The sequence below is a fragment of the Molothrus ater genome, chromosome 2 (genome assembly GCF_012460135.2).
Source record: "Molothrus ater isolate BHLD 08-10-18 breed brown headed cowbird chromosome 2, BPBGC_Mater_1.1, whole genome shotgun sequence".
NCBI lineage: Eukaryota > Metazoa > Chordata > Aves > Passeriformes > Icteridae > Molothrus > Molothrus ater.
Window position 1 is genome coordinate 32,018,402 of NC_050479.2, and position 22,282 is coordinate 32,040,683.

At 38.0% G+C, this 22,282-nt stretch overlaps 1 protein-coding gene across 1 annotated transcript in view; it reads left to right on the forward strand.

Moving 5' to 3' along the window:
* The window catches only part of VWA3B (von Willebrand factor A domain containing 3B), a 57,412-nt gene that overhangs the window by 9,102 nt on the left and 26,028 nt on the right, over positions 1-22,282 (forward strand). The window contains 8 exon segments of the mRNA XM_036391762.1: positions 5,097-5,266; positions 7,187-7,311; positions 13,808-13,924; positions 15,655-15,851; positions 16,481-16,635; positions 18,369-18,507; positions 19,996-20,127; positions 21,556-21,654. Coding sequence (XP_036247655.1) covers positions 5,097-5,266; positions 7,187-7,311; positions 13,808-13,924; positions 15,655-15,851; positions 16,481-16,635; positions 18,369-18,507; positions 19,996-20,127; positions 21,556-21,654 — 1,134 coding nt within the window.

Here is a 22,282-nt window from a genome sequence, read left to right on the forward strand (position 1 = left end):
GGCTACACAAATCCTTTTTCATCAGCCAGGTGATAGCTAGACTTTCTTCCAAGACAGAGACAAAGCATGCACAGTTATTCCTGCAATTAAATGCTGTTCATTTTTTAAAGTGCCCTATTACTTTATTCATTAAATTAGAGTAACAAGAAATGAAACATATATGCCATCATCTCAGCTAGTAACTTAAAATTTGTTTATTTAAAGAGATATTTTATGACATTTCCTTAAAATATATATTCTTTCAGTTCTCTAACACCTGAATTTAATGGAAAATTTGGCCTACTGTCTGTGGAGTAGAGTCATTGGCTTTCATTGCTGTTAACATCCATCCCTGTGTGCAGATCAAATCCTAACTCATGTAAATCTCTTTCTGGAACATTGAGGGAGAAGGTAAATTTTGCTTGAGTTACCTTCTGGTTCCTTATGCTGCTAGATTATCATCCAGATGAGCCTTGATGTTTGGAAACTAATATTAAAAAGGAACTGAGTAAAGAACAAATTGTTTACCAGTGAGATTTTTTTATGAATGCTTTTTTATGCCACCTTCATAAATTTTATTAGCATTTTCAATTTGCAGTATTAATACTGATTTCCTGATGAATAACTAAAGTATTGTACTTAGATTTCAGCATTGTCTGGATGAAAAAAGTCTTGTTGGACCTGGTGGGTCTCTGTTTGAATAAACAGAAATTAAAACCTGTCAGACAATGAAACATGTATCATTATTTTTCCAGATATTGGTGGGCCAATAGGCAATCTGGGGGAGTCAATTGTGGCAGGTGCTCAACAAAAAACAAATTTCAATTGCTCCTAAACAGAGTCATTATCATTCATAGCTGAAAGTTCACTTAAGAGCAATGTTCAGTGTAGTGCAGATGGGGGATACCCCATCCAATCCTAGAGAAAACTTGTCTACTTACTGAGCAGTCATGAATAACTAATTCCTAAGAACTGGCTTCATCCACAGATGTTGTTCCAAAACAACAGTTCTTTTTTTTTTTTTTTTTTTTTTTCCCTAGACATGGCTCTTCTTGTCATTTCTTCAGCTGGTCTTTTCTTTCTATATGTGATGATTCTTTAGATTTCCTTTCCTTATGACCTGTAAATCCCAAGCTCAAGATCAGTCTGCTGTAATGTTGCAATCCTTTGAGCTCTACCTGCCACAACTGCCTCCAGTTCTGTACAAGTGCCACTCCATGAAGTGTGGATCATTTATCCAAAACACCTCGCCACCAAGATCAAGACTCTGAAGAACTGTTCATGTTGCTCTCCTTTCTGTTCTTACATGAAGTTTGTTTGCTTGTTTAAATGTATAAATTACAATTTTCAAAATATGAAGGACTTACTTGAAAGGTTTTAACCTTTCCCCACTAGCCTATGAGGAACATTTCCTTTGTGGTATGTCATTGCTGGGTTTGTGGTTAAGTAGAGTGGTTCATAATCTGTGGTTCATAATTTTTTAAAATTTTCTAGTGAGGGGTTGGTTTTTTTCAGCTATGCCCAATAAATGTCAGCATTTTGAAAGTTGCAGAGGCAGGCAGAGAATCCCTTGAAGAAAGTGTGAAAATTTCTATTCTCGTTGAATATCAAGTTTATGAATTAATGGCAGTCTTAGAGGGAGGGAGAGAAGATGTGAATCTGAAGGAACACCGGGGAAAATGGTGGTGCAAATGTGCATGCATACCTCTGGGCCAGGAGCCTCTTCAACAAAAGCAGTAGGAACATGGTGTTGTCCAAGGACTGGGTCTCATCTGGGAGACCTTTGTGCAGGCTCAGATAGCTTTTTAGCTGGAGGAGGCAGACAGGGAACTTTGTAAAACTGAACTAAAAGACAGATAGGTGCAAGAGTTCATTCTTTTTGTTTCTGGCTACATTTTTCTAAAGGTAGTAAGTATTTTGTTAATCTTGTACTTTAATAAAATACATTCATTATCTCTTTACCTTTAGTATTTATCTAGAATTATCAGTGATGCTAGGACACCTGGTCCTGCTTGCTCCCAAATAAGTGGAATCTGTAACTATGGCTCCTGCCTTCCACATGGAGAGTCTGGCTCCTCTACAAGATCCAAGAGAAGTTCACGATGGCAAGGTGCTGCTTCGTTAGTTTGCCTGATCCAGCCTGAAATTGGGTTGCTACTTGGGAGAGACATCTTCCAGTGTTGAATAAGGTGCCAAAAGGTCCACGAGGGAGGACACTTGAAATGCAGAAACTATTCAGGGAGCTGGAATACAAATCAGTATCCAAGGCAATAACGGAAATGTATGAGCACACTTGTAGGTGATGTTGAATTTGCATACTACATTGCTTTACTACATAAAATTATGTGAGTGCAGAGACATTTCCTCAGTTCCATCCCAAACTCAAATAGTTGTCTTTTGTGGTGCATATCCTGGGATTCATATTCATAGAATATAGAATATTCATATCCATAGAATCATAGAGTCACAGAATGGTTTGGGTTAGAAGGGACCTTAAACACTGTTTAGTTCCCACACCCCTGCCATGGGTGTGGACACCTTTCACTAGACCAGGTAGCTCAAAGCCCCCTTTAACCTGGCCTTGAACACTTCCTGGGATGGGGCATTCCTAACTTCTCTAGACCGTTGCTCCTGGTGCCTTACACCGTCATAGTGAAGAATTTCTTCCTTGCATCTAATCTAAATCTACCATCCTTCAGTTTAAGGCCGTTCTTCCTTGTCCTTTTCAAAAGTCCCTGTCCAGCTTTCATGCAGGCCCCTTTATGTCCTGGAAGGTGCTATGAGGTCTCCCCAGAGCCTTCTCTTCCTTGGCTGAACAGCTCCAACTCTCTCAGTCTGTCTTCATAGGAAAAGTACTCCAGCCTTGTGATCATCTTTGTGGCTCTCCTCTGGACTCTTTCCAGCAAATCCATGTCTTCTGATGTTGGGGGTCCCAGAGCTGGACTCAGTGCTCAAGGAAAGGTTTCATGGGTGTAGAGTAGAGACACACCTCCCTTGCCTTGCTGGCCATGCTGATTTTGATGCAGCCTTGGAATACAGTTGGATTTCTGGGATGCAAGCACACATTGCTGGGTCATATTGAACTTCTCATCAACCAATACCCTCAAGTCTTTCTTTGTAGAGCTGCTCTCAATCAATTCTCCACCCAGCCTGTGCTTGAACTTGGGATTACCCTTACCCAGAAGCAGGACCTTTCACTTGGCCTTGTACTTCATGAGGTTCCCTTGGTTCCATGTCTCAAGGCTGTCCAGGTCCCTCTGGATGGCATCCTTTCCTCCCAGGACATCAGATACCACACAGCTTGGTGGTGTTGGCAAACTTGCTGAAGATACAGTCAGTCTCACTGCCCTTGTCACCAACAGAGATGTTAAAAGTGCCAGTCCCCATGCTGACCCCTCAGGAGCACCGTGGACAGTCCACTTGGACATCAGGCTGTTTGCCCCAACTCTTGGAGTGCAGCATCCTGTCAGTTCCTTATCCACAGAGTGGTCCATCCACCAAATCCACATTTCTTCTATTTAGAGACAAGGGTGTTGTGCAGAACAGTGTAAAATGCTTGATAGAAGTCCAGGTGGATGAGGTCAGTAGCTCCATTGTAGAAGGTTATCAAATTGTCAGGCATGCTTTGCTCTTAGTGAAGCCATGTTGGCTTCTTATTTTCCCTGTGCCTTAGCATAGTTTTGAGGATAATCCACTCCATACTGGGCTCAGAGGTCAGTATATTCAAATGTATTTTTTCAGTTAAACCATGATTTATCAGGTATTTATCAGCTGGTATGTACCGTGATATAGAACTGATAGACTGCACATATTGTCTTGAAAGTCATCATGGGATAGCTGTTTATTACATTTATTTTTAATGATGGTGAAAATTCAAGAAACGTGCTCACCATGAGGATCATTACATGGATAAGTGCAGGTAACATAAAATCTCTCATAATGTAATATTCAAGTAATAACTAAAGGATATTTTTCCAGCTTCTCTCACTTCTTGTAATAACATTTTCAGAATATAAGTGTGTGTGGTTATAGTAAAACTGCCAAGCTCCCTCTGCCTTGGGAAGTATAAAAAATACAAATCATCTGTAAATACCAGCAATAGCATTCAAATAATCACAGAATCACAGAATATGCTAGGTTGGAAAGCACCCACAGGATCATTGAACCCAGCTTCTGGCCCTGTACAGGACCATCCCCAAGAATCATACCATGTGGTGAGAGTGTTATCCAAACACTTCTTGAACTCTGGCAGGCTTTGCTGCTGACCACCAAACCAATGCCCAACCACCATCTGTGTAAAAAAATTTTCTAATATCCAACCTAAACCTTCCCTCACACAGCTTCATGCCGTTCTGGTCATCACAGAGAAGAAATCAATGCCTACTCCTCCTCTTCTACTCAGGAAGTCATGACTCATGAGGTCCACTCATGTAGACTGCCATGAGGTCTCCCCTCAGTCTCCTTTTTCCAGTCTGAACAGACCAGGTGACCTCAGACACTCCTCATACAGCTTCTGTTAAGACCCATCTTTATTGCTCTGTCTTGGGTGCTCTCCAGTAGTTTAGTGTCTTTCTTATATTGTGGTGACCAAAACCGCACACCATATTCAAGATGAGGTTGCACTAGTGCAGAGTACAACAGGAAAATCACCTCCCTTGATTGCCATCTTTCCTAACCTCAGCATACATGCTGCTGGTAAAACTATGTCTGGTATAAAGTTCCTACTTTTCAGCGCTGGCAAGGCACCAACATAGCACGTCTCTTGATAAAAGTGGCATATGGCACAGAGCCTTTTTCTGACTAATGATGCAGTTGTCCTTCCTTACTCCTCTCTTTGGCTTCAGTTAATGTCTGTGGAAAGAGGCTTGCACTGGGCAGAATCAGAGCCAGGGACTGTAGGATAGGTTCTTATCTCACTTGAGGAAATTTTGTGTGGCCTTCCTTTGAATTACTAGCATAAATGAGAGGAAGAACCAAAGGTCTGAAAATCTTATAGCCCAAGTAATTCATCAGTTTTACCAAATTTTCCTACTGAGGACAGGACAGTGCTTGAGTAAGTATCAGTCATTTATATAAAACTGTGTCTTCCAATTACCTTTTCTTCTGTTTAATGACAGGTTGAAGCTGTTTATTACTTTGCTGTGGGGGATGTTCCAGTGGACACAAAGCAGCTACTCCTTGAGAAAGTTTCGGATGTCTCCTGTCCAGTCAACATGGTGTCTTTCAATGCTAGGGAAGATGAAACTATTATTTTTCTGAAGGAGTTGAGCCACTTGGCCTCTGGCAGGTATGACAAAGAAGGACAGTAAAGATGACAGTATTCATGAAGTTCTTTGCTGTTAGAAGTGATATTGGGACATACCTGAGTATAATTCATGAGGAAAATGAGACAAAGCCGTTCAGTAAGTGATCTGGAGATATGGAAATAGTCTTAAGATATATGACTAGTATGCAGGCCCTACTTAAACAGTCCATTTTTTTTTTTCTGCATATGTTCTCACTGGCTTGCAGAAAGGCTATTCCCTTTTTATGCCCAAAATCATTTGCCATCTGCCTCTCTCTTGAAGTCTGAAAAAAACTGTTCAGGGGAAATGGTCACAACATAAACTGAATAAGTTTTTGTTGTGTTGCTTTGTACATTAGTATAAAGTATTACATTCCTATCCACAAGCACCAGAAAAAGGACTAGAATTTTGTTGGGTCAAGTGCCATAGAGACAAGTACTGAAAAGGAGATGTCTGTCCTAAATGAACAGCTCATGGAATAACAGAAAAATGATGGGGTGTAATTCTTCAAGCCTGGTTGTGTGGAAAAGCAGTTCTGTAACATGCTCTCTAGCATCCTTTTGGTATGGTTGGTGGAAATTAATATATTCCATGTGGCTTTTTGTCTGCTTTATCCTGGGAATCAGACATGTGGGGAGAATCAGCCTTCAGTAGAAATGGATAAGACGACTTAAATCTTGATTCTGTTATCAAAATAAGGAAAACAAATGAACAAATACAAAACCCACAAGACCAAACTCATGCTCAACGGCAAGAAGGCAGTAGGAGTCAGTAGGTGTTTCTCTGCTTAACAGAAGTCACCATACAGTTTCAGACTTGTGAAATTGCTGCTAGCTTTTTCTGTTTCACTGTTGTTTGTGCAAGAGTGGGAAGCCCTCCAACTGTAGAAATCTCCCAAATGACAGCAGAGCAATTGGTAAGATGGCAGCTGCTTAGCTCTTTTATAGCCATCTGTGTTTAGAAATAGCTTTTAGGAGATGGGAGCGTCTGCCAAAAACAAGACTGGGAAAGTGTTATGTTTGCTCTGGTCTGATGTGTGTTTAAAATGATTGTGGTCATTTAGAAGCATGGTACCTCTATGGTACCAGATATATTGCCAGTCACTATTCCTCATTTTCTTTTGGCAGTGTTTATACCTCTTTATTTAAAGGAAAGTGAGTGTTTCTTGTATGGTATAGACAGAGGCAAAAAGGGTTGTGGCAGGGAGCTAAGAGGATTTTTTTTGTTTGATACTATTCTCACTGTCATCTTTTTGCATGAATCTAGCTTTTGTGCAGAGACTTACAGGGCCTGTTAATAACTTGCTGGTGGATGATGGCCCAACAACTGTATATAAGTTTAAGTCAGCTTTCCCACAGGAACAGCCAAGTTCATGTACTTTTCATACCTTGAACCTGTTTCTAGTGTACTTCTGTTTTAGAAATGCATCTTTTTCCTGCTCTGAGAGCTTATCTGTTTTGACAATGAGGACAAATAAAGTCTGTTTGTCATCCTGATTTGTATGTCCATAATGAAATAAATGTTCCTGCTAGCCTTTCAACTGGGAGGATAATCTGATAAAAAGGTGTTAGTGTCATCTCAGACATCTCAAATTACATGCCTGCTCAGCCTCTTAAAAGCATTAATTGAAAATAGATTTCCAGGAAATTAAAGAGTAAGGTGCTTTGCAGTTAGTAATATCAAAAAGAAAGAATATTCTACATGAGAAGACTTCAGAAAGTACATAAATGTATATAAAAAGCTTGAAAATATTAATCTTAATTAATATAATCTTATTGTACTCGAAGCTTTAGATATAATTCTGTAGTTGTGAATTATACAGAATATATATATATATTCTGTAGTTGTGAAAAACATCTCTTTAAAATTAGAGAAATGTTTATGTATTTTGTGTACTGGTTGAAACTCATTTTGTATTACAGATTCCATGCTTTTGCTGAGAAGAATAACTGTAGAGATGCTACTGGACCTGCACTAAAATATGAAGAGGATGGAAAAGGATTAATTGCCCTGAACTCTGGAAAAGTGAAAGGGAGAAGGCCACTAGGTAGACAATATAAACCCCAAGATTACACTGATATTATCAGCAACATGTCAGAAGAGAGATGTAGTTTAGGAACTTGATGAATGTAAAATCAGAGGAAACCTGTAGGTGTGGGTGGGGTGAGGACAGGACTGCTCTGGAAATGGAAATTCTCTGTGTGGGAAGGAGAGGGCAAGGAAAAGAGAAAAATGAAGAGAGTAGAAGATGTGCATGTGAGAATGAAAGAAAAGTGAAAAAAAGGGAGAAGATAATTTATTTAGGAATATGAGGAATGGTACTTGTGTACTTATACCAGTGACCTTGTGGAAATGTATGGAGAAATGGTTAAAAGGAAGAGGAATGGTGTGGCAGACCATATGATACAACAGCCAACACCAACATAGGCCAATTTCATTGGTAATATAAGGGGATTAAAGCAACATGAGGCTTACTTGCTTGTACCAAGAATTTGTCACAAAGACAAAAAACACAGTAAAGTGACCATAGAGAAGGCAATGCAAAGTGGTGGTGGGAGGATTGATAGAAAAAATACCAGGAGGAAACAACCAAAATAAACAGTTTCACTGGTGGGTGGAGCTGGGCAGAAAGCTCAATGTGTTTCGTATTAGTCACAGTGCTACTTCCTCTGGGTGTTCAGTGGGGGACTGGACTGTGGTTTCAGCCAGGGTGGGAGGAGAGGGGCTTGTGATATGAAGTGAGGCTTTGTGTGTCAAATCTGACGTCTTTCTCAGCAGAGAGTTAAAAAAAATATTTCTTTTAGGCATCGGGAATCATAAGATATCTTTAGTCTAGTGGCTCAACACACCTACCCCCTTCTCTCCCTTTGTGCTGGGGGCATTAGTGTTGCCCCAAAGGTAGAACAATGTTATCCTCTTCTCACTGTTAGGGAATGTATGGCAAAAGGTGGATTTGGTGTCTCACGTAAGGCTGTTTGTCAGTCTTGGACTGAGTGGCCCATATTTGGGTTGTAATCAAGTTTCTTGCATACTAATCTATCCTTCACTAGGATCATGATTATAACAGCACAAGAGAAAGAACCATTGTGGGGGCTAGAAATAAAGAAGTGAGGTATCACCTGCTTTTTTGAGTCATGAAAGGACACTCATGGCTCACCCATGCAGAGTTTAGAAACAGCAGACTCTGCTTCAAAACAGTGTCGTTTCATACTAATGCAGAGCAGTATAATGATTGCCTTCAGTCTGCTGTGAGTGCTTTCTTGCTGTACCACATTTGGGGGTGTGCATGGGGGGAGCTGCCTCCCTCTTCCCCTGGGGCAGTCAGCCTGTTTCAATAGATGAGCCTAGAGCTCCTGTATGACTGAAATTACTTCCTCACCACTGTTTCTAAAGCTGAAGGCTGAATAGCTTTAATCGCTCAAAAGGGCAGTAATCCCCTTGAAGTGCATTGTCAGTTGTGTCTTATTGCTATTATGGAGTAGAATTTACACATTAAAAAGGAACACAATTAGCTTTCTGCATTTACTGGGTATTACAAGCACAGCCGTGACATCACTGGCAGCCAATTGGAGTGTTTCAGTCATATGCAGAATCTTAAGTCCTTTCAGAAAAGAAAACATATTGAAGACATTATTCTGGTCTGTGTCTGATTTCTCTTGTTTCAGAGACTCCTTCAAGGGCGTAGTAATAAGGCAATAAAAATAAAAGTGTTGATTACTCACTAATGGCTCTGAAACTGGTTCTTGGATATGTAGCATAAACTACGCAAGGAAATAAATAGAGAATGAACCAGAGATTTATTCCTCCAAATGTGGTGTTTCTAAAAACTAAAAGGAGGCACAGGAGTATTTTGATTATGCTCCTTTTTGCACCACAAATGCAACAGCTGGAGGGTGGAACTCCTAACCATGTTATATGGACTAGAAAAGCTGTTTCAGCGACATCTGATAGTTTTGGGGTATCCACTGAATATCAGCATTTTGCAAATACTGGATATCTTTATGTTGATTCCTTTTCATCTGCTTAACAAAACAAGTCAGAACTATTTAAAATTTTAGATAAGAGCTCAATTCTCCCCTCTTTTGCATCTTGAGTAGACATTTAGAAAGCAAGTGTGATAAACTAACAATTTTTTGACACTCATTTTGAGTGGATGCTCAAGATCAAAACAGGTGTAACTCATTAAAGAATTAGGGTCCTTTTGCTGGCAGCCTCAGATTTACTTCTGGCAGAGAAATGCTTTTACATAAGGCCTTATTTCACCAATGTGATTATATCTCCTCATCCAGCACTAATTTTCCTGTTATCACTTCTGCCTACATTCTTTGTGCAGTTTATTCATCTGTAAAAAGCTGTAGAATTAAGCAATCTTGTTATGTAGTTAAAATTATAAGTGTAAAGGAGGTGACATTTAAGTTGGAAGTCGAAGACAAGGAAGGCAAGGAATGGTGGAAGCTGTGAAGAAAAGATGTCTTTCTGAAAAAGGGCACATTTGTGTCATCTGCTTGGAGTAACAGGGTGATAAGTGCTACATAGTGCTTGAAAAGCAACAGTGCTTTGAACTAGATCCTAAAATGAATAGAGGGTCCTTGGTGGCTGACACAGAAACAGTAAATTTCTGCCTAGTGGTTTCTGTGTGGTGGAATAGATGAGCTGGCAAGTGTAGAGAAAATGCAAATGGACTGAAATCAGGATTTTACTGATGTGATAAATCCAAAGTGTCTGACCTCCTTGTGAACAATATAAGGCTCTGTTCTTAGGTGTGCTTGATTTTTCATATGTGGGGAAATATGATAGGGAATATTTCAGGTTATTGTGTGTAAAAAAGGAAAGCGTAAGAGCGTCATTCTCCTGTATGACATTGAAGTCAATGAACTCTGCGCTGTTTATGTACAACTGACATGGGAAAGATTGAGCCCTCCCTTTGGAGAGCCAGAATAATGACTGAAGACTAGCTGCTTTTCCTAGAAGTTGTAGCAAAGATCATTGCCTCTGCTTTTTTCTTGCATGTGCTTTGTCTAGTTTTAGCAGCCTAACCTTGGCCTGGCAAATCTCTTTGCTAATGTGTAGAGAATGATGCAGATAGTTGTTCTGTGATACCACATGGGATACAAAGTTCATTTGCTTTGTCCATTTGCCCAGTGGAAAAGGGCAGGTTGGGCTGCAGTGAGTTTCAGTGCTGTTTGACCTGGCAGGTATGCAGGTAAAAGCTGTGGACTACCCTCTTACACCTCTTTGTGCCTTCATTCATCCCCCTCTAAGTGGAGATTTTAAAAATCAATGCTTAAGGGTATATTGCTGTGTTCTGCTGCCACGTGGAGGCTGAGAAAGGGACTGGCAGTGAAGAAAATCAATTTCCCCATCTTCCCTTACCAGCAAATTCATTTTCAGATAGATCTTATTTCATTAGATTTGAATTTACTTGCTTCCATGGTTTAAGTCAGATATTCAGACAAGTAAGAAATGCTTCTGTTTTCCATGATTTGCTTTTGTATTGGTATTTGCTTCCTGTTTCAAAGATGTTGTAGGTATTTTGGATATTTTGTAGGGTTTTTTTTTGTTTGTTTTTTTTTTTTCAAAGCAGGATTATTTCATTAGCAGTATGGAAATCAGATTGGTTACAGTGACTTGTAAAACCGGGTGAGTTTGTTTGTGGGGAGGTACATGTGGAAAAGCTGCTTCTTTTGAGATTGTCTGCCAGTTCAATATCTGGGAAATGGAAATGAGGGCAGTTATGAGTTTCTGTGTACACGTGCGAGTGTGGTTGTGTTTTTGCTTAGGTCTAACATCTTGCTTCTCAGTTCGTGGGAGTCAGCAAAATGCTTCTGCCCCTTGCCACAGGCTCTCCCCACAGCCTTCCTCATCCTCTTCCTCTTTCCTAGACCCTCCCTTCTGCAGAGCAGAAACGCCTTTACCTGCGTGCAGGTCACTCCTGGAACATTGCCCAGGGTGAGGTGCTCTGCAGGGTCAGGATGGCTTTGGGGAGAGCCAAGGGAAGCTGACTGCACTTGGCCCAGGCTGGACATGTGCAGCAGGGTGTTCAGGCCAGTCCCCTTGTGTGTGACAGGTGGCCACCCTCCTGCCATTGCAGTGGGGTGGGTTTTGAATCAGAACTGAGGGGTCCTCAGAGGTCTAGCTCTTACACTGCCACCCAGAGCAGCTGGGAAGGTGCTTCATGGAAGGGGGAACCAGGAAGGCCCTTTCTCTCCCTGGATAAAGTAATTTTTTAAGACAAGATTATTCCTGGGACATGAGTGCCTGAATGTGTATAAGAGACAGTGGCTTGGAGTAATTGTGAACTGCACCCTCCAGAGGGGTGAATTTCTTTGGTTGGTGGTCCCCAAAAAATGGCACATCTGAGGTGTGAGCAGAGGGAATTTAAACAAAGTGAGGTGCATGCTTTCTTGGTCATTTAACAGAGATGTGCTTTGAGGGATGGGCCACAGCTGAGAGCCACATCCAGAAGATGCTATGCTTTGCATGTAGGTTTTGATTTTGGGGGTTCCATTTTGAAAGACACAGGCCACTCCTTAGCTCTAGAGGAAAAGAGGCTGAGGCAGAGGTACAGTTAAGCTTCCTGTGTAGAGAGAGAAAGCTGCTATGGATATCACTGCTTGCAAGCTTCTATCCCAGTTGAATCCTGGAAAAATGCTGTTGGAAAAATGGTTTTAAGCGGCTGGAATTTTACAATGTGCAGTTCTTGGTGCCTGCATTTGTCCTGTGTAGCAAGTGACATCAAGCACACTTACTTTGAAAGGCATGCTGTGCTACAAGCATAAATGAGGAAAAAATATCTTCTCATGTAATACCAATTCAATTCACCTATCTTAATGGGGACAGTAACAATAATCCTGTAAAACTGATGAGTCCATATCATTAACTTAAGAGGAAATGAAGCAACACAATGATATAATTGTTATTGATTTAGAGGTAGTTAAGTTTCTTTAAATATTTCTTTAAATATTTTCAAATTATTAAAAATATTTTAAAATGTTAACATATTCATAAAATTAAATCTGGATGACAGTAATTGACAGCTTGTGGAGGATATCCAGATTTATTTGGAGACAGCACCACTGGAATGGCATTCTTAACAGCCCTAAAGTTACAACTATGTTCATGTGTGGTGTGAATGCATGTGTTTGCATTTCTGGGGAGAGATTGCTTATAAAATAAAAGTAGAATTCTTTCTGAAATATTTGAAGGGAATATTTTTCTTAAGTTTAACAGGTAATGATTTCAGACTGAGGGTTTTTTTTAATTCCCTTTTGTATTTTATGTTGTGGAATGATCTGCCTTACTGAAGCTTTTTGTGATTTAGGAAATGTTGATCTTTGTTCTAATGGCTGCAACAGATGTTTTGAAATGCAGGAAGGTCCCAGGAGATGGCAGTGTACAATAGCACAATTCAAAATATTTGTTGGAAACTGAAAGCATTTCACAATTTAAATCGAGTTATTATTTGTATAATTTTATTATTTTTAGTATTAGTATTGGTATTATTTCTTTCAGAAAGTTTATCAAAGAACTGGCAGCCTGCTTTAGTAGATAAATTTTCATGTTATCTTTCATACAGTGAACCATCACTGAATATTAGCTGAACCACTGGATGGTAAGATATAGCTTGCCTTGTTCAGCATTTTTATATGCATTCATTAATAGGTTGTGATCTGCAATAGTTTGTAACTTGTATTTGTGGTTAGGATAGCTGATGATTCAGCTTCTTTTAGATTTTTACTGTAACACTGCACATGGTTTCTCTGCATTGTCCACTATTGCAGTTTAAACTCTGAGAGTAACTGAATTTAACACATTTTTAATAGCTGTCCTACTGCTTAGGTATTCAAGGTGTCTCAATTTTAGTAATTTATTTTATGAAATAAATAAGTCTTTTATTATTTTCATCAAGAAGGACATATCTGTTGAAATTTAGAAAACCTTGTCTCAATTCCAGCTTTGGATCTTTCTAACTCTTTTTGAAAATGTAGCTTGGCAGTAAATTTTTTTTTTTGGTAATGTTTGCTTATGAGTGTTGAAGATTGTTGGGAGGAAAATAAATTTATCTTTAGCAAAATTTCATTAGATAGTCATCAGGGCAAGAGGATTTAAATAAAATTAATTATGTACTTTAGGATATGGAAAGAGTCAAATTTGTCTTCTCTTTAAAATGTCAAAACTGGGTTTACTCTTTCGAGCCAAGTTTTGCAATAAAGTCCAGGGGGCAACAAGTGAATTTCATTGTGGATTTTCCTTATTATTTTCCAAGAGTGTTAAAATGTATTTGCTTCCACTGTGGGAACAATCTGTGGCCAACTTTGGAGGTTAGCTCCAATATACTAAACACCTCTCATATCGTGGAGCCAGGTTTGAGCCCTTTTTTTGAAGTCTGTCAGGGAACAGCATTTGTCATTGCAACGGAGCCTCAAGAAAACAAGGTTATACGGCAAGTTCTGGGTATACCAATGACTTTGTTGTGATTGAGGAGTTACAAAAAGCTGAAATTGAATAAAAATGTGAAGTTCTATTTATTATTTCTCTTGCAGTAGCTGGTGTCTGTGAAGATGTGTTTTTGATCTGGAAGGAGCTGGAGGAAGCCAGGAGTACCGTGAGACAAGTTCAGGAAATGTTATCAGAATCTGACCAGTCTGCTTCTCAAGACGGTATCATTTATGTTTCTGTCATAAGAAATACAGCTACCATTGTATTAATGATCAATATCTTTTGTCAACAGTTTTGATTGCACATCAGTTTGGGGATGATTTTCTCCAAAATGTCTGTATGCTGGGTACAGACCTATAGCACCTATGTGTCTATATAGCACTGTAATAGTTATCTAAACTTAGGATTGCTTAAAACTTTCCAGTACAAATCTCTGTTTACTATGGTTTAAGCTTGCTAAAGTTTAGCAGCTCAGGCTGAAACACACCATGTTTAGTTTACCAGTGACTAGGTTTAGAAGTTACCTGGATTTTAGGATATGGAAATTATTTGGGGTTTTTTTTGTGATCTCTTCCTGTCTGCCTGAACCAGTAAATCTTCCATTTTTTCTACACAGTGCTGGTGAAATACCTTATCCCTCTCTATCACAGTCTTCTTGGGATAGCCTCCAACCTGGTAGCTAGTTCATTCCACATAAAGGGAAGAGCAGAGGGGTTGCGTTTTTGTCAAGGGCAGAGATCTGAAAACGATTCAGAATAAGCACTCTGACAACTCCTGTCTTAAGAAACATAGAGGAACACCTACATTTGTTCATCCAGCCCATAGTTTCTGCCATTATGTCTGGCCTAGAACATGACTCATTTGTTGTTCTGTGCCTACTGATTGGATTGAGCCCTGTTGGAGACAGAAGTGTAGCTGGTTTCTGAAGTTCTGTTCTGGAAGGCTTTAACAAGGGACAGTGAGAAGCTACTCAGTCCTGCAAAAATGGAGATGCTCTATGTAAAGCATGTGGAAGAAAGAAAACAACAGTTTTCTTTTCAAAACTGTGTGAGCACATTTGTGACACTTGTTCTAAGGACCACAAGCAATCATAAAGCAAAGTTTTCCACATGAACAGGCTCTGATTGTGCACCTGCCCTGATGTTGACTGATCTCTGTGTGTGTAAGGACAGTAGATACCTCCATATTTACAGGCTCAGGATCTCTCTAGTGTGGTCACTGTAGCTGCATCTAAACTGAGGAGACATTTATACCACCTTGTCTACCAAAATTAAAATGTAACAAAATAAATTCACCCTGCTATGGGACCCACTGCCTTGTCATTTGGTCTAGGAGTGGTTTACTGGGATAGAGATGAGTCAATGGAGAATCCTGAATCCTATTATTTTATTTGTGTTATCTGTATACTGTACTGGTGTCCAGAGTTGTTCAGGTCCCTACCTTAAGATAGTCCTTAGAAAATGTGTGAAACAATATGACATTGTAGTTTGCCTTTTACTTTAAATAGCCATCTCTAAACAGATTAATGTTATGGTCGTGACTGTATTTTCAATTATATCTTCTGTTGTTTCATTTTCTCAAAGGAATCTCCTTGAAGTTAGAAATCTTATTCAGGATTACTTTCTGGCATTTTGTAATTCAGCTACTAAGAAAATTTGTTTTGTATGTTGATCCTCTCACTATTTATTGTCTTTGCTTCCTGTCTCCTGGTGGTTTTTTTTTTCCAATTACAAAGAAATTTGTTGCAGTGAGTTTTCTGATAAGAAAAAACCCTACAGCCAAAGTACAGACTATTAAAATCACTCAGAAATATCTGTTCACTCCAATGCTGTCAGAGCAAGTAGAACAAGTTTGAAAATTTTGATTCCAGTATCAGTCTGTTTTTGAAAATAGCTTATCCAAAATGAACCATGTTATATAGGAGATTTTGTTTATTTATTTTCTTTATTAGCAGGCAAAGGTGATCATCCATTATCAAAACATATAACTGATGAATATTTGACTTCTGAGAAGTGGTTGCAGAAGTATGGCTTGAAAGCTCAGAAGCTCACACTGTATGATGCACTTGCTGATAGTGTTTTTCACCATGTAGATGGGCCTGTTGGCATAAACACTAAACCAGAGGATGAATGTTCACAAACTGATGCTGTGAGTATTGTTCATTTTCCCTCATGTCCTATGAGTTGGTTTTTTTTCTTTAAAGCTTGAAAACTTGGTTGATGGATAAATTGATAATATAGTGTATGGCATCGTTGTTTTGTATTTTTTGTTAAAATCAGATTATTAATTATTGAGACAGAATAACAATGTCTCAAAGAGCTTTTTGAGAATGACTGCTTTAAGGACTTCTTGCTGGTTCACATACATTCTGAAAGGAAGAATCAGGACTGCTTAAGAAATGGCTTGGTTTTCTTTGTATTTCTGTGGGGTGGGACAAAGATTTCTTGTTATCTTTAGAGGATGTGTTAGTCTCAGGTGCTGCAGTGTCCTCTAGTTCCTTAAGAAAATTTGGATTAATTCGTCTTCTATTTGTTTTCCTCAAGCTTTACTATTGACTGTTTGGTAAGCTTCTGTTTTTTGCTAGCTGCAAGAATAAAACCACTTTCTATTGAATCTTTTTAGGAGCAAATTCTGTGAAGACCATATCCCATGGTTTATTTCTTCTACTGTTCATGTGCAACAAGCATGTATCTTTGAAGCTTGCTCCCCAAATATTAAAGGCACTGCAAAATAATATGTTTTATTTTCCACATGAAATGTGTTTTTCTTTTCTGTAGGAGACAAAGAGGAAGATAATTCATGCAAGATACTGTGACAAGTTTGTACATACCCTCTGGAAAGATGGATCTGTAGTTCATGTATATGTTACTACAGAAAAGTATAAGCAGTATGAAGAGAAAATGAGGACAGCTCTCAGACAAGTGGAAGGAAGGTTTGTGTTCTTACACATAACATCAGTTTGATCATTTTACATGAGTGTTGAAAAGTTTGACATTTACTGTCATAATAAGTTGAAGTGGTTGGTAAACTGACAGCGGCAGTACTAAGCCAGAAGTCTATTTTAAATCAGAATCTTGTGTGTTGGGTTTTTTAGTAGCCATAGAAGAAAACTGATGAAGATTTTGAACTTTTGGTCTCCTTCTGAAACACAGGTGTGAAAGTCAGTCTGCACATTTTTTGAATTAGTGCTGAAAGTGCCAAAAAGTATTGGGACTATAAGGTGGCAGACAACTTCAAGAATCATCAATAAAACTTAGTAAACATTCATCTTGTGTACCTAGGATGCCTTGTGACACCAAGAAGCACAGCTTGGCTTGTGCCTATACTGATGGTGGTTATCTGCCCTTTTGTAATTTTATGTTGAAGACAAGTTTGAACAGTCTAGATCAGAGTCAGTTATGCATATGATCACAAGTTCACGGCTCAAACTAGCTGTGTAATTTACATTTCTTCAGCCATATGGACACTTAGGTTTTGTATGACATCTACAAAATAATAGGTAGTCTAAGGAAAACCTATTGTAGAACAGAAAAAAATAAATTTTGCCTTCTGGTTTGTATATTAGGACAAGATGCCTCACTGAAAAAAGAAGGATGTGAACCTTTATATTATTGGTGAATTTTTCATTTTATTTCTCCTTCCCTGCCAAAAATATAACAATCTGATTACATTTAGCAAGGTCAAACAGAGTTGTGTTATTCCTTCTAGTTTACCTTCATCTTACTGTATTTAGGATAACATTTACCTACTGTCAAAGGAAAATTTGAGATAAGCAGTTGTGGTGAGTGTGAATTTTTGAAATCCAAATCAAGATTGCTGTTTTGAATGTTTCATCTGAATGTTAAAAAGTCTTGGTAGACCTCACCAAACACTTGGATAAAATAACTAATGACAAAATATATATCAGTAGCTAATGTAGCAGTATCCTTATATTTCCATGTTAGAACTTTTCTGAAACCTGTGGAGATGAATATTTTTCCCAGGTCCATGATGTTCCATGTGTTTAAATGTCTCTGTTTCAGTGTAGATAAATATTTTATGACTCTCAAGGGAAATCAGATTTGGACTTGCTGCATCCATTACTGAGGAAATGTTCTCGTGCAGAGCAGTATGTATGCATGTATTTAACTGGCTGGTACATCCCAGTCCTGTTTAAAATGTAAATCAAACTCTGTGTTTAAGGCTCAAGGTCCACAAACCATTGAAGCATCTGTGTAATATTAAGGGTCTTTGAAGTGCTTAAGTTCCTCGGAGAAGAGATTCTCAAGTGGTTTCCTGAGAAGGGAGCCACAGTAATATAGGCTTAAATGATTTACTGAGATGAGTCTGGAAAACAGATACAGGGACCTTGGTTATACCTATACCACTTGTTACATGTTGCTTCCACGTTGGATTTCCCAGCCCAAACTACCTGATAACTGACTTTAGAAAGGTGCTGTATTCTTTTCTATTGAAATAAAAAAATAATAAAAAACTAAAAATGTCTTGTGATGTAGGGACAGGGGACTGATTCATCAATGGCTTCTGATAGTGACTACTAACAGGTCCTTTGGGAAAGAGAATAAGAAGTATGGCAGTGACAAAAAGATCCTACCTTTCAGATTCTGATACACAGAGCTCCAAAGATGTTACAGAACAGGTTCTGATTATTTTTTTCTCCCCCAGGATTAAGTGGCTTCAACAAGGAAGCAGAGGGCTTTTTGGGAATGTGTTTGAAGATGATATCTGTATTCTTATTGATACATCACAGTCTATGAAAAACAAGCTGCCACTAGTGAAGGAAAAAATATTTCAGCTAATGCAGGTATGATAAAGGGATGACTCTGAAGGCTGAGGAACATTTTAGAGTAAACTGATCTTTTCTGGATAGTTGTTACTCTACTTTTTCCTTATTTAAAAAAAAATTTTGAAAACAGCAGCTTTATAAAAATATTTAGATTTTTCTTCATGTGCTCATTTTTTAATTATTTCCCCTCATTTATACAACTATTTGAAAAAAGCAAGAGAAAATATTAAAAATTAAAATTGTTTAAGTCATTCTTTCCCTTAAGTGACCTCACTTCTAAAGAAAGGAAAAACAAGCAAACTAAAAAACAAACAACAACAACAACAAAAAAAGCCAAACCAAAAACAAGCTATGCAATTAAACCCCTTTTGGTGTTTTCATTTTCACTTTTAAGCAGTGTCATTCAATTCCATTGGCTTGTTGTGATTTGTAATGAGCGTTCTAGATTCACTTTCATGCTTCTACAATAGAGGATGTAGAATGTTTTGGACTTCCTTGCATTTTACAGTGACTCAGAACTTTGCATAGGGACTGGCAAAGTGCAGGAGTACCTCAAAAGCTATGAGTACTGGGAGACACACCTAAGAAAGGATTGTCTTGTCTACAATGATGTCACCTAAGCTTAATTAATATTTCAAAGACATGATTAATTTTAAATTTCTTTAGTCCTAAGAGAAGTAACTGAGATGAAAATTCAGTCTGGCATTGATAGCAATCATTGGTAGGACTAAAAAAATTGAAACTATGACAGAGAGATTTTTGAGCTAAGTGCTCAAGTCATAGGATATAGTATTTTGTGGTCCTCTAAGCAGATCAGCACTAGAAATATATTAGATACTTTGCCAGAAGGTTTCAGAGGAAGCTGCACAAAAATTATGATGAAAGGGAAGCAAAGACTTCAGGCTCTGTTAGTTTGTACTTGCTTGCACAAATCTTCCCTAATTTATAACTTCTGTCCAAAAGTAGCTTCAGCAAAGTCTTGATTTTCTCCTGCTGTCCTAGTTCTCCTTGCCAGTGCTCTTTATATGATTCTTGTTCTCCTCCTCTAAATGATATCTTACTTTCTTTCTGATTTCAATTTCCTCTGGGAAGCAGTGATAATCTCTTTCTTACACCACTGATCATATCCAGTTTCATCTCTCTCTTTCATGCCCTCCTACACATTTGCTGTTTAAATTGTTTGAGAAATATGAGTATATGGAGACTTACTTTGGGAATTTCAAGCAATCTTAATAGTTGCAAGCAATAAATGTCTCTGGCTTTTTATGTCTCTCTGGACACCATCTCTTCTAATATTATTACAATAATCATATTAAAATATAAACATATTTTAAACATAATTTATATAATAATAATAAAATAGAAACATATTTTAATATGTTATAATTTATTGCAATAATATCATTACTTGTATAATAATTAAAATAATTGCTATTACTCAGTATTTCAGGATACAAGTATTCTTTCTTTTAATAGTAGGTAAAATTCAGATGCTGTCTCTTGCAGGAGCAACTGAGACACAAGAAGAGATTTAACTTTGTGAAATTTAGTGCCCAAGCAGTGGCATGGCAAGAGAAACTTGTTGAAGTGAATGAGAAAAATTTGCAAGATGCTTGGCTTTGGATAAAAGGGCTTGAGGTAATATGGCAGCTAACTATTACAAAGAGTGTTTGTTTAAAGTTGTGTATGTTTCTCCACTTTCTGTATGGCTGGGGTGATTTTGCATAGATGTCTTTGACTTGAGTAAGCTGACAATATAGGTGATGGATAAAATTAAGTAGATCTGAATACAATGTGTTTGTCAGATATATAATAATCCTTTAACAATGGGCCTGTTTAGGAAATCACATTAATTCAACTTGCAGCCTGCTATGTTTAGTAGCCAAAATGTGAGCATTGGCCCACTTGAATTCCGTAGGAATCCTGTAATCACTCAGACCCTGCGTTTAAATTTGTCATTCTTGCTGCAGGGCTGCTGCATGGGTGAGAGGTATTGCTGGCTAACTTACTGCTCAGAGGTGGCAAACTGGAGAAGCATTTCTAGTCCCTTTTGATGGATAGACAGCTAACTTTAGGTGCCATGGAAACATGAGAACAAACATACTCAGATCAAACATCTACCCAGTATTCTCTCTCTGACAGTGGCCAAAATCTGTTTTTCAAAACAAAGCAGAACTGCTTGTAGTCAGTCACAGTCATCCACCAGATTGTAACTATCAGCAGGTTTAGGACCACTTAATGTGTAAAATGTGGACAGCAATGTTATGAACACAGGACTAAAAATCAGTCATGCAAAGGTATAGATACATCCCACATTATGTTTTCTAGCACAAACCCCCATGTTCATGTAATAAAACTCCTCAGCATTATGACATCTCTTCTTAAGCCTTAATATGAAATTCCTGGGGATGAGGGAATTGAGTAAGCAACATAATACCTCTGAGACTACAAAGCAAGATCAATAACTTGGTATTCTCAGAAAACACTAACAGACTTTGTTGCTACAGCTAACTTTTTTGTGCTTAAATATAAATGATACTTACATTAATGTGTGAAAGGGGTAGATGGAAGAGAGTCTGGAAGAATATGTTTGGAAAACCAAGAACTCCTTTACCAGTTTTGGAGAAATAAAATTGTGCAACTCTTTTGAGTAACTTTTGAACTGTTTGATTAAGTAAAATATGTGTTTCAAGGGAGTGCAATGAGTTGGCAAGCAGGGGCATCAGTGGTAAAAACGAAGAGAATGCATCTTTTTTCCTACATCTTCATGTCTGTTTATAGTCTTTTAGTGATTGCTTTTGCTTGTACAGCTCAGATTGCTGGTGCCAGCATTTTGCTTCTGTGTGTTTGCATAAGCACTGAATACCAATCTGGTACCAATTTATTTTACATTGACACTTGCTTAGCTTTTGTTAGCTACATGACATAAATGTTTTCACCATTTTATTAGTCATTTTGGTTCTGTATTATCCCTTGAATCAGTACACTGTCATTATGAATTTAAGAGCAGAGGCAAAGAATTGTATTTATAGCTGTTTCTTGGTCTTTTTCTCTTTGTTTTCTTAGGTTGGAAGTTCCACAAATACACTCAAAGCTCTCCAGACTGCTCTTGCTGATACTGACACTCAGGCTATTTATCTCTTGACTGATGGGAGACCTGACCAGGTATTTCAAAATGAGAAAACAGAAAATGCAGAAAAGAGGTGTCAGCAGTTGGAATTATGAGATGAATGTCATACCTGTAGTGCTGAGTCTTGTGGAGTCTCTTGGATGTTTATTGGCATTGTTTCACAGTTTTTCTAGCTAAGAGCATAAATTAATACTTTACCAAAGAATAATTTGGCTTCATATAGAACTCATATTCCTATTTTTAATATTTTTATTAAGTTCAAAATTAGGGAATAAGTAATTTCTTTTTAGCTTGTTAATAATGTCTTTTATACCTTTTTAACAGTTAAATAAAGAAAATGGTTGATGTTGCTTTTAAGTATTAAAGTTCAACCAATGCAAGTATTATATTGCAAACATTACTTAATTTGTCAAGATTTTTGAGTATTTTGAACAACTGAAATGTTATCAGAATTTAGAGAACTGAGTCAATATTTTTTTCTACCAGATCCTTCAGCATTTTTGGAGATGGTAGATTTACTTTTTCACCTTGTTTTTATTTTGTTATGGGAGGAGGAAACTAGCTTTCCTATTTTCTCAGCCTCTACTTTGTTTCCTGGTATTGAAACAACTTTTCTTTGAACTAATTTGATTTCTTAAAAGGATCCACACTCATATACTTCCA